The sequence below is a fragment of the Crocodylus porosus genome, unplaced genomic scaffold, assembly GCF_001723895.1.
Source record: "Crocodylus porosus isolate Cpor-Errol unplaced genomic scaffold, CroPor_comp1, whole genome shotgun sequence".
Classification (NCBI taxonomy): Eukaryota; Metazoa; Chordata; order Crocodylia; family Crocodylidae; genus Crocodylus; species Crocodylus porosus.
This window is the reverse complement of record NW_017728943.1, coordinates 74,699,795-74,712,427: the sequence shown is the minus strand read 5'-3', so window position 1 is coordinate 74,712,427 and position 12,633 is coordinate 74,699,795. Positions and strand designations below refer to the sequence as shown.

General features: G+C 40.1%; 1 protein-coding gene across 1 annotated transcript in view; it reads left to right on the top strand.

The window, feature by feature from the left end:
- Positions 1–12,633, top strand: part of CLIP4 (CAP-Gly domain containing linker protein family member 4) — a 52,647-nt gene that overhangs the window by 24,719 nt on the left and 15,295 nt on the right. The window contains exons 8-10 of the mRNA XM_019548586.1: positions 5,736–5,972; positions 8,381–8,516; positions 9,799–9,939. Coding sequence (XP_019404131.1) covers positions 5,736–5,972; positions 8,381–8,516; positions 9,799–9,939 — 514 coding nt within the window. The remainder of the gene's footprint in view (positions 1–5,735; positions 5,973–8,380; positions 8,517–9,798; positions 9,940–12,633) is intronic.

The following is a 12,633-nucleotide window of genomic DNA, read 5'->3' as shown; positions in this document are numbered from 1 at the left end:
TTTTAGTTGATTCCTTTGAAAATTAGAATAAGTCCATACTTATTAGTATATAGACTGAAGTTAATACCCTGTTTGTCTTCATGCTTTCATTCTATTGTTTTAGGATCCCAGAGTTTTCTGGGGGCAAAGCAGCAGTTTTAGTTGCACCTATCTATAGCATATGATTTTCTATGGGTTGTTGGCAATTTTCCTCTTACAGCTGTTATTCTGCTGAAAATAATAGGTCCTAGTAAATTATGGATGTATCTGGACCATGCTATCAAAGAGGTGAAATGAAGATGGTACCATACTATTTTTTAAATCACTTTTCAGATTCCAGGAGGGCTTCTATCACAATATCCATCAACTCTTTACGTGTGTTCCTTACAGTTGATGTTCCACATTTGCTGCTGTAAAATGAGGCCTCCCTGGCTACATTTGTCTCTCCATGTTTTTCATTTGAGTTGTAACATTTATAGAAGCATTTACCTCTATATTGTTTGTTTATCTGAAGACTAGTAGTGTGATTTCAGTCTTCATGCCCTGTCAGTCCTTGGTACATGTGTTTAGATTGGATAGTCAGTAGAAACCAATTTAAAACGATCACCATTTTTCTGACATGGTGCCTCTTCATAAGTTCATCCATACTAAAAGCACAACTGTGTCTATTAATCTAGTTCTAGGATAGAAACTATCGTTTTACTTTGTGTTTGTATAAGGCCTCACAAAATGGGTCCCTACCTACTAACATCTAGATATGTGATTTTTGAGCCAGGGTGCTGTTGTATCCTCAGGTGCTATGAGATCCTTTTAAAGGTGAAGCACAATATTAGTGCTTTTAGGTATGCAAACATCTACACGTGATTCACAAGGTAAACCCAGGGACTTCCAACAGGAATCCATAATGTCAAAGACATTCAGTTCTGTTGGGGCCTTTCAGAATTCTTTGCAAGAGAAGAATTGCTCTACTACTTTTCCATAATGAGCGAAAACATTAGTGAAAGTCAGGAGCTGGCATTTCCTGAAAGGTGTCTTGAGTGTAATGAGGTTGAGAACAATGTTGCTTCCATTTCAATATCTAATAACAAAAATCTGCATTTGTTTAGAACAAACATAGCTAAATCAAGTTCACAGGATTTCTGATTTCATATTCAGTTACAACAATCATACTAATGTCTACCTTGCATAGTATCAAAATACTATTTGTACTCTTTACCATAGGAAGATCTAGGTGGGAATCTCATACCACTAGCAATTTTTTCCATGTATTTTGGGATGTCATACCACACTATTGGAAAAAGCCAACAAACCTGTAATCTAATTGACCACATCTCCTACATGTCAGCCTTAGCCACTGAAAATGGTGAAGCATTGTTAGCTGTCCTGGATACTAACCGAATCATAGCCCTGTGTCATTGACTATAGGCTCAAGTCATATTTAAAGCCAAGCAAATTATCTAGTTGCATTCCTATTTAAAAATGTAGTGCAGGCAGGGTCTCAATTCAGCATTTCAGATCTGATGAAGACTGGTAGTGACTGAAAGCCATTGCTACTGATTAAGTGTTCTATAATACCATATGTTCTTGAGTACAACATGCCCCAGAATATAATGCACACCCTTCATAGATTTATAGATTGTAAGGGTCTGGAAGGGACTCGGAAGATCATCGGGTTCAGCCCACCTGCACCAAGCAGGAAAGACAGGTGGGGTCAGGTGACCCCAGCAAGATGACTATCCAGTTACCTCTTGAAGATTTCCAGGGTAGATGATTGCACCACCTCTGGAGGGAGCTTATTCCACAGTCTGGACACCCTGACTGTCAAGAAGTTTTTCCTAAAGTTGAGCCTGAAACTGTTTCCAGGAGTTTGTGGCCATTACTCCTGGTTCTCTGCAAGGGTGCCCTGGTGAATAGTTGTTCACCGAGCCCCTGATGCACTTCCCTGACATAGCAGTAAAATGCTACCAAGTCCCCTCTCAGCCTTCTCTTTTTCAAGCTGAAGAGTCCCAGGTCTCTCAGCCTTTCCTCGTATGGCTTGCCATGCAAGCCTCTAATCATATAGGTGGCCCTCTTCTGGACTCTCTCAAGTTGTATCATGTTCTTGTTAAAGTGTGGTGCCCAGAACTGGATGTAGTACTTCATTTGGGGTCTGACCAGTGCCGAGTAGAACAGAAGAATCTCCTCCTTGGTCTTGCTGGAGATGCATTGATTGATGCATGCCAGAGTATTATTTGCCCTGCTGGCAGCAGAGTCACATTGCTGGCTCATATTCATGTTGTGGTCTGTTATTACCCCCAGCTTGCTTTCATTCATAGTGTTGGTCAGGTTGCCTTTGCCAAGCCTGTAGGTGTGCTGGGGATTGTTCACCCCCAGGTCGAGCACTTTACATTTCTCAACATTAAACTTCATCTGGTTCTGACGTGCTCAACTTGCTAGCCTGTCTAGATCCACCTGTATCTGTAGCTTATCTTCAAGTGTAACTATGCTTCCCCATAACTTGGTGTCATCTGTGAGCTTGGCCAGTGAGGTCTTCACCCCCTCATCCAAATCATTGTTTTTGAAAGGCAGAATGAACGGGGGAAAAAACAAGTTTTTTTTTATGGCTGCGTAGGGTAGGGACAGAGCCTAATCTTCAGGTGACTCGTGCTCCTCCCTTTCCTGTTTAACTAAAGCTGAAACCCTAGTCATTGCTGAAAACTGGTGTTTCCAGGCCTGTGATTTGAAAAGGGCTAAAGAGTCTTCAAAACTCTTGAAATAGGAGGAGAGAAACTGGGAGCAGTTAACAAATAGAAAAGGGTTAGCTTCATTTAGTGGAACCTCATGACCCTTAAAAAGGAGAGAAGTTTGTTAATCTCTGGAATAAAGAACAGTGAGCCATTGAGGCAATTGACTCCTTCAGCTACTTGACTAGTAATGTAACAGTTGCTGTACTGAGGAGGAGGACTCAAAGTAGGGTGCTTCTATCCCAGTCAGATAATCAGTTTGCCTGCTAAATACATGCACCCCAGTTTTGGGCAGCTGATGTTTTGGGGGGTGGTGCATGTTCTATGTAAGGAAATATGATATGCCTCCCATTATTAATTCCATGAGCTATCTAATCCCTTAGAATCATATCTTTTACTCAGCAAATATTAAGGAGACATGGAGAGACTATGTGCCAGTGATGATTTACTCTCTTTCAGAACATTGTTATTATCTATTTTGTCACTCATTCATAATGTAAATTTAAGCAGAAGTTCTTTAAAATATAGTATGCAAGGATTTTTTGTAGATGATATCTTTTATTGGACTGACTATATTGTTGGGAGACATGTAGACAAGTTTTTGGGTATAGGATACTCTTCTTCACAGAGCTGGTACAACAAATGCTATCACCCACAAAAATCTTGCCTCTTTTTAAATATATATTTCCAGGACTGTCATGGCTACAATATCACTCCAGCACTACCGTAAAATACTATAGTTTGCCTCAATCAAATGCCTTTGTGTGTGGGTGGGCAGAGGGAGGGAGGAGCACTTTTTGCTTTAAAATATGCATGTATATTAGATTACTAGGTTGCAAAATTTGAAAAAGAAAAAAAAAGTCCTCTTTTGTGTTTTTAGGAGGATAGTAAAATATGGTAACTAAGACCTCTTAACCATTTTTTCTTAAAATTGGCCCCAAGGATTTTTTTTCCAAATGTAATTCTTATTTTTGAAACCAACTAAATTATATGTTCTTTCAGTGTGTTTTTAATAGAACTTTGGTCAGACATCATAATGTGTGTAAAATTGATGCAGTAGGTTTGAAAAACAAAGATGGCTTCATTAATTTCTATGCTTCATTAGTCAGCTTGCAGTTTATCTTTTTTGGTCTTCCTCAAGCAGTGCCAAAGTGCAGCAAAACAACATTGCTAATACATAAGTTTAAAATAATATAAAACAAAGAAGACAAGAAAATGTTTGGAAACCCAGTACTGAAATTGGTTATTTAAATTGTTTGAATGTGCAACTGTCCCTGGATAGCTTACGTGGTAGGTGGCCATAAATGCACATTGCTGCTATGTGGTGCAGTGTGTCCATACCTGGATAGGCCATGTCTCCCTGACATTTGTGGCAGAACAGAGGACTTAACGAATAGAATTAGAGCTATCTTTTTTCTGGGGCTGAGCTTGAGAGGGCTATAAAACTGTAGGAGTGGTATAAGGAATTCCATAGACAGGGATTTTTTCCAGTGAATAATGTTATACCTTTTTTTTTTTTACTACACCTCACCCTTTTAAAAAAATTTTTTGTTTCATGTATTTTATTCTCCTTGTGCTGCATACATGTGATGAGTACCAGTATAATTGTATCTTGCAATTAGCATGAATATCACCAAAAAATCATTTATTATTGCTCTCTAATTTTACACCGAGGAAAGTTTTTATTCCTAAAGATACCTCTAAAATTAACGTTATGTTCATGTTAATGGCCAGAATTCTTAAATCTGATGTCTAGGTCAGGTTCCTAAATCTATGGTTAGACCTTTTTTTAAGGATGTGGTGAGCACTTATTCTAGGGTTACCATATATCCAGGGTTTTCCAGACATGTCCTTTTTTTGGGTCCTCCCATCTCCGTTTAGGATTTTGCTGCCTCCACATTCCCAGCACTTCCTGGCTTGCCCCAGCAAGGAGCTGCTTGGGGCTGGGGAGAGTGGGGGGAAGGTGATTGGAGTCTGGGTCATCTGTGTGCATCCCAGCAGCTGCAGGCATGCAACTCTGTCAGGGGTGGGGTTTGGAGGGTCAGGGCTTGGGACTGTCTGGGGTGTTTGTATCTGTGGATCAGTGTGCAAGGGGGGCAGCTGCCTGTCAGTGCTGGGGCTGCAGCAGAGTAGGGAGGAGGGGGAGGAGTTCTTCAGGGGCAGCAGGGAGCTGCATGGGCAGTAGGGCTAGGGAGGGCAGGGGGCTGCGGGTTGGGAATAAGGGTTACTGGCAGGGCTGGGGGCAGGGGACTGCTGGTTCAGAGTGAGAGGCAGCAGTAGGGCTGGGGGTTGGGCTGTGGCCTGAGAGTGAGGGGTATCAGCAGGGACAGGGGGGCTGCAGATTAGGAGTGAGAAGCTGCAGCAGGGTTGGGGGGGCTGTGGCTTGAGAGTGGGGGCAGGGCATGGGCATATGACCACTAACCTCCACCTCAGTCATATTTCCTCCCCCCACTGCCCCCCGTCCTCTTTTTTGAAACGGGAAATATGGTAACCCTACTTGTACATGCTCTTAGTCCAATGGTGCCCGGCCTTTTGGCTCTACAGGCCAGAAGGGCAGCTCTGGGTTGGTCCATGAGCTGGATCCTGTCTGTGGGCCAGACTCCTCTGCACACAGCTGGCCTGGCTGAGGCCCAGTCCAGTTGTGTGGGGCCTGGCTGGGGCTTGGCAATTTGGTGGGAAGGGAGTGGTGACAGTGTTAATTGCCGCTGCTCTCCAACTGCCAAGTTTCCATATTTGTGGGGAGCCACAGGGGCCAGATGACATAGCTAGCTGTGTTAGTCTGTGAAAACTGTAGGGCTCAGCATTTTTGAAAATAAAATGCCATAATTATAGAAACAGATACCTAAATTCAGGCAACGGATAATTTTAGCCACTGTTTACTTGAGAAAAAGGGAGGGAAAAGAGCTGAACCATTTCAAAGAAATGCTAATGAAATTTTTCACAGCCAGGATTTGCATTGTGTTAATATTAACTTTTAAAACTTATGCCTCCCTCTCCACAACCCCTTCCTTTTCCTCTGCTATTTTATCCTAGAATGACAAAGGCCAGATTCCAGCAGATGTGGTTCCTGATCCAGTGGATATGCCATTGGAGATGGCAGATGCAGCAGCCAGCGCAAAAGAAATCAAACAAATGCTGTTGGATGCAGTGCCTTTATCATGTGACATCTCCAAGGCCATGCTTCCAAACTACGATCATGTCACTGGCAAAGCCATGCTTATGTCACTTGGACTGAAACTGGGAGATCGTGTTATCATTGCAGGACAGAAGGTACAAGGATGAAACTGAAACTGCCTAAATAACTTCTCTACATTTCTCAACTATAGGTATAACATTTATGAAAAGTAGGGAATGTGGATGGCAGTAGAAATATGAAGATACTTTCCCTATTTAAAGCAAAGGGAAATCCTTTTATGATAAACTGAATGCTTATGTGTTAGTGGAACATTTTCATTTTGTAAAGCAGTTGTTGACAGGGAAACGTCTCTATTTTGCATCTGCAAATTCTCCTTAACAGATCATTGAAATAAATGTGTGAGATCTAGTCTTTCCAATGTATTTTGTGGGTACAAGGTGAACCAAGGACCTTGAGAGAACTTATTATTATCAGTTGCACAATTTTGAGTTGCTACACTTTAAATTGAGCGGCTGTATGCTTTGTAGGGTTAATTTAGTTACTATTTCCAGAAAGGATTTAAAGGTGCTCTTAATTCTGTTTAGCCTTTAGTAACTAACTTTCATTGGTACAATGAAGCTGAAATCTCCAATGAAATCTTGCTGGGGTATAGGGACAGATGCAAATATTTTTATTCTAGCTCTACCTCAAAGTTAAAAAACTTTCATGTTGTTTTTTTTTAACCACCATGCCATAGTTACCCAAATAACTTTGGAAAGTTATGTTTATACTACTGCGGTCACAAAATACATGCATTTTTCTTTGCTTTGGATAGTGAGAACTTTGAAATAATTTGATTATATTTTTTAACAAAAAAAATTGTCAGTACATTTGTGCCGGTTGTCCAGGCAGCTATTTATGTTAGCATAATTCGATATTTGGATATTTGTGTATTGCTGATAACAGTATTTGCATATACTATTTTTTCTAATTTTTGTATATTCAGATTTATAATGCTAATGATTCATTTCAAAGTGGTTTTTCCTCAAGGGTGTACAGCAGCTTTCAATTATAAATTTGCATTCAACATATTGCTGAAATGAGGTCAGAAAGGTATAGTTGCTGGTAATACACAATTAATTCTAACCAAAACACATACAAGAAACCATTTCTTCTGACAGAGTAATTAATGAATATATGAAAGTTTAGTTAGCTATAAATCACTGCATAATGAAAAAAAGAAAATACCAGTGAGCTGATATTTTAGATGCAAGTTAGTGTAAATTTTGTAGCAAAAAGGATATCAATGCTTTTTCTAGTCAGTCATTTTTTGAAATTTAAAGAATGGACAGAACTCTAACTTCATTTGGTATTTCATTAGTACTCTTGATATCTTATGTGGGCTAACACTTTCACATTTAGCCTTGCATTTGAAGAAGCATGCCTGTTGGAATTTTTTAATATTAATCCTTCTTCCTAAGGCCAAAATGCATTCTAATAGTATATTAATGGGTGAACTGGCACAATCAAAGCTGCAAAGGGGACTGAAAGGGGAGCAATTGCAGGAAGAGGGTGTTTATTTAATTTACCTAAAAAAACAAAATGTAAAAGTGATTTGAATCCAATGAAAGAAGTAAGGGTCTCTTGTTCTGGTCAGATCTGAAGAAGAATGTCTTGCATTCAAAAGCTTGTCTAATTCTATCCCCGCTATACACTTGGTCCAATAAAAAATCCCACCCTAAGAAATCTTTGCCTCCTATAACTTTTTGGGACCATCACAGCTACAACATCAGTTACACTTGAATCCAGTGTCTGGGATTCTGAAGAGAGAGGGCAGTCTTTGTTAATGATTCCACAACTTCTGTCTTCATTTCAAATCTGTGACATTTTAATGCACAGCTGAGATCAGAAGGGGCCCACTTGCAAAATAAAGAAAATCAGTCCAGGTGTTCCTGATTATATATTTTAAAGCAGTATCTAAATATACTTTTTGAAAACAAAAGTAAGTCCTTGTTTTTGCCATCCTAAGGAAGGAATAATGGGCATGGACTTCTTTTTTTAAAACTTTTGAAGTTTCAGGCCAGTATGAATATGATTCATGTATCTACATGCAAGTCCAATTCACCTGGATACTTGATTTTGTTCCTAATCCTGTACAGGTGAATGGTCTCATTGAAGTCAAAGAGAGGAAAACCTGCTTACATTTCAGCTCATGATGAAATGTATTACTGAACTGGTGTTATAATCTAATGTTCTGCTTACTGAATTTGATTCTTAACTTGCGTGAAAATGGCCACTGTTTTTTAAACTCAGATGAATTAGTTCTATCTTTTACTGCTTAAGAAATGTATTATCTTGCAAAATTAGCTTGAAGGATGTATTTGCATGTATTAGCTTGAAGGAAACTGATGTCTTTTCAAAGGAGATTGTCATGTTCACATTTCTTTGTGTACTGCTTAATGGTCTTGAGATGACTTAGTCATCTTTCATAGTAAATACTTTGTCTGTTTTAAATGGTTACTATTCACAAAGTCATTTGATGTTGGTTTATTCTTTTCTTTAGGTTGGTACATTAAGATTTTGTGGTACAACAGAATTTGCCAGTGGACAGTGGGCTGGCATAGAACTGGATGAACCAGAAGGAAAGAACAATGGAAGTGTTGGAAAAATCCAGTATTTCAAGTGTGCAACAAAATGTGGTAATGCTTTCTTTTGGTGATTTAGACCATTTGAAACATTAATTTAAAAAAAAAACTTATAAGAATGTCCACCCTCTTTTGGTGGATAATTAAAATTAATCAATTCTTAATTTAACTCTTCCTAACTCTTTTTTTTTTAACATCAAACTTCTTTAAAAGAAAGCATTTCTGATGACTTACAAAACTCTAGTGTACTATTCTTCTAATTTTGCAGCCACTTTTTATTAAGGTATTTTCTTTTCTTACAGCTATATTGTCTTTGTGTTTAGCTTTCTTTCATTTCTTGCTTTGCCTGCCTTTCTTAAAATTTTCTTTTGTGGCATTCATTCTGATATACTTTTCTTAAAGAGATCAGTCAGGGAAGAGGCAGGGTAGATATTCACCTTGTTGACTAACTCGATCAGATATATAGCAGTTCTGCTTCCTACTGTCCTTTCACAACATCTGATGAAGTGAGCCTTCTTATGAAAGCTTACACTTTACAGCTCTAGTTTTAATTAGGTTATAAGCTGCAAATCTATCTTGCTTTCTGCCATACTTTTCTTAAAATTTCTTCCCAGTGCAAGTCCCCAAGCCTCCCTTCTTTGCTATATTAGGTGCTTCTTTTATAATTTTTGTCAGCTTTTAATTAGCATTTTATTGTGGCCTTTTTTGAGCACTTGATTGGGTATATACATCTATCTGCTTGCCCTTTGAAGATGTACTAAAAATTTTATGTCTAGGGACCTACTCAAATTGTGATTTTGCGGATTTCGCAGAAATTGCAAAATTGGATGAAATCTGTAGGGGAAACCCCCCTCCTCCAAAAAAAAATTACTAAAAATATAAATGCTGGCTGGCTCCCCAGTGGGAGCCAGTAGTCCTCCCAACTATGGAACCCAGCACAAAGGGACCTGCTGGCATGAAGGTTAGCAGGCAAGAGCTGCACACACCACTGATTGGTTGAGAGGGCAGCCTGTTGTGCAGCCCCACCCCTCTTCAATCAGGGGTAGGGCCTCATGATGGACAGCCCTCTCAACCAATCAGCAGCAGAGGGTGGGACCAGTGGGGCCCCTAGCCAGTCAGAGGTAGGGGGAGAGCACCCACAAAACTGGCAGCTGGCCCTGTGATCTGCCTGCAAAATTGGCTAGCCACCTCCTTGAGTTAGGTGGTAGACCCCAAATTATGTTCGTTCAGGGCCACATAGTAAGTAATACAGCAAAAACTTTCTAATTACTGCTACTCTGCATTCTATACTGCATGGTAATAGCGATTCATATTTTGTTTCTTAAAATGTCCACAGGCATCTTTGCACCCCTTTCTAAAATAAGTAAAGCTTCAGATCACAAGAAGAATCCTGTAAGAAGTCCTTCCACACGGTCTTCACCTTTGGTCAAATCCAAGAAAATCGATGTAACACGGATAACTTCTAAGGTGAATACTGGTATGTATTACCAGTAGCATATCTGACTGTATTATAGTTTCCAAAAGTTAGACAGAGATCCTGCATATCCTGATGTTAAAATGCTTGTTTGGAGTCAGTTCATCTTCTTGCAATGAATAAAATGGAAGGAAATATACTAATAATATATTTTTGTAATTGAAGTTAGCAGTGATGAGAACTTAGTATCTGCTAGTACCTAAAAACTGTAGCCACTGTGCCTCTTTGGATCAGGCCACATAACATCATTATCATAAGATGCTATTTTTTTGTCATCAGTACATTAGAAGACAGGTATGTCACATTGTTTTACACTTCCTCCAGTATTATGTAAATAATCCTGAAGGTAGGCACATCACTTAATCTTTGTGTCTCAAGTTTTTCCCATTTGGAACCCAAGACTAATTTTATCCTCATTCTTGCTTTTCTGTTTAGATTTCAAACTCTAAGGCCTAAGGAATATTATTCAGGGTCTAACATGCACAAATAGATTCTAGTTGTGGTTAGTTAACTCAGTGTTTCCCAACCTTTTTTGCCCCATGGCACTCTTACCTAAATAAAAAAGCACTGCCGGGGGCAAGAGGGGCACACAGTCAGCTGGATGCTGATGGGGTGGGGTGGCGGCTAGTTGGACAGCATTTTGGGCTTGAGCCGCGCTCCCCGTCTGTCTGTCTGGAGCAGCAACGGGGGGGGCATGGCTCCAGCCAGGCAGGGGCTGTAGCTCCAGCCCAGAATGTCATAGCACACCAGTTGGGAAATGCTGAGTTAACTCATGTCAGTCAATGTGTTCATTCATTATTTTCTTTCTTTCTCTTGAGGCCTGCCTAGGTGGACTGAGCATGAGACAGCACAGGTTTATAGGTGGAGGGATAAATACATTCCCAACAAGTTTATTAAAAACCTCAAAAATATCATTTTTACTGTAACATGCAGCATAGTATGTATTGACTGCAAGATGGAATGATGAAAGGTAGCTTTTTTGGCAGTGATTTAGAATTACCTGCATAATGCAGGCCTCCAGTACATGTTACATGTATTATGCAATTAGTGGGTTAGTTGTACAATTAATTTATATTGTATACATATGAAAATTTAACTATTGCAGCATAAAAAGGTCCATTCAGCTATAAGGTTAGAGCTGGAAAACGCATGTTAACTTTATAGCTGGTTTCTAATCTAGCTTTAATTTGTATGTGTAGCCTCCATGACTGGGAGTCCTATAATTGATGAGCCCCGGATCCCAGTACACCAGCAATAAGGCCTACTAGGATCTGATGCTGGATCCCACAGGCATGCCTCCTGCCATGTACGTGTGTCATGGCAGGAGGCACAATTATGTGGATCATTCAGTAGATCCTATCATGCCTTTGCTTGGACATCTAGAGGGGCCCTTCACTTGTCTCTCTTGCTTTCATGTACATGTGTAACCACATGTACTCTGACAGTCAAACATAATTGAATCTACACTTCATACATGGCATTTAACCCTTCAAAAATGTGGTCTGTTTGTTATGTTAGAAATGGGGTATTTAAGGTCAGATCCAAATTGATAAATTAAGTGTCTGTGTAGGATATATATGGAAAGTAGGTACCGAAATCACAAAGTGATCTAGCTCCCACCCTGTTCCAGTGGCCACAAAATTCTGTAGGTATTTAAACTTGTTCAGAACCTATATTTTGACTTGAGAAGATTCCTAAGCACCTAAACCTAAGCTTTTAAGGGCATATGCATGCACTCTGTAAGGAGCAGCTGGATACCTAGCTTTTGTTGCTATCCAGATCAGAGTTGAGGAAGCGTCTAACCTCCTTCCTAAGTCCTAAAGGGGCCCATGTAGTAGGTGTCCTTGGAGTTCGTCTAGCCTATGCTGACAGCACTGAATAAAAACACACACAGGCAGCACCAGTGGCCACTGTCACTTGAAAACTAAGACAGAGGGGATGCTGGGGGAGGATCCTGCTCACCTTTTGTGGTAGTTAGTGGTTAGAGCACCCAAGAAGTGAAGACTTGAGTTTCTGGCTCTCCCTAGCCTGAGGGCACTCTTCCCCACTCCCCTACATTGCACCAGAAGTATGCTGCACAACAGCTCCTTTAACATGGCTTTTTCTGCCACACACCCCCCTCCCCTGCTGTGGAGGGGCCCCAGCAATGCTGCCACTCACTCCTGATTGGCTGGGAGCTAAAACTATGGTTTTAAATATTCTGTGGTATTTACCTCCACTGCTGACTGGCTGAGGGGCCCTGGTGGCCCTGTTGCTGATTGGCCATGAGGCAAAAGCCATGGCATATTAGTATTCCCATGTTTTGTGCTTCCTCTTAGCTAGCTCTAAGAGTTTCCTTGTTTGGAGCCAAGGTGCATAACTCTCCCTGTTCGCTGTACAGGTCTCCTAGGCTGTGTGAATCTCTCTTCTGGTTGAGTTGCCTGTTTTCAGGTATGATAAAGCCTAAGTGGATCCAATGCTTCCTTAGTATAATTTACATGGCTAAAATTGCCTGGTTGGGAAACATGTCAAATTCTCCAAGTTTCTGATTATTTTAAAACTTAGCAGCCTAACTATCCATATACAGACAATTCTCATAATATCCATGCTTTTTTGAAAGCTGATTCTTTTCATAGGATGCTTATTTTTAGTTAATTAAATAGGAAGGTTGTTCAGTGAGTAGCCCTGTTGATATCTTTCTATTAAACATTCTTAAAT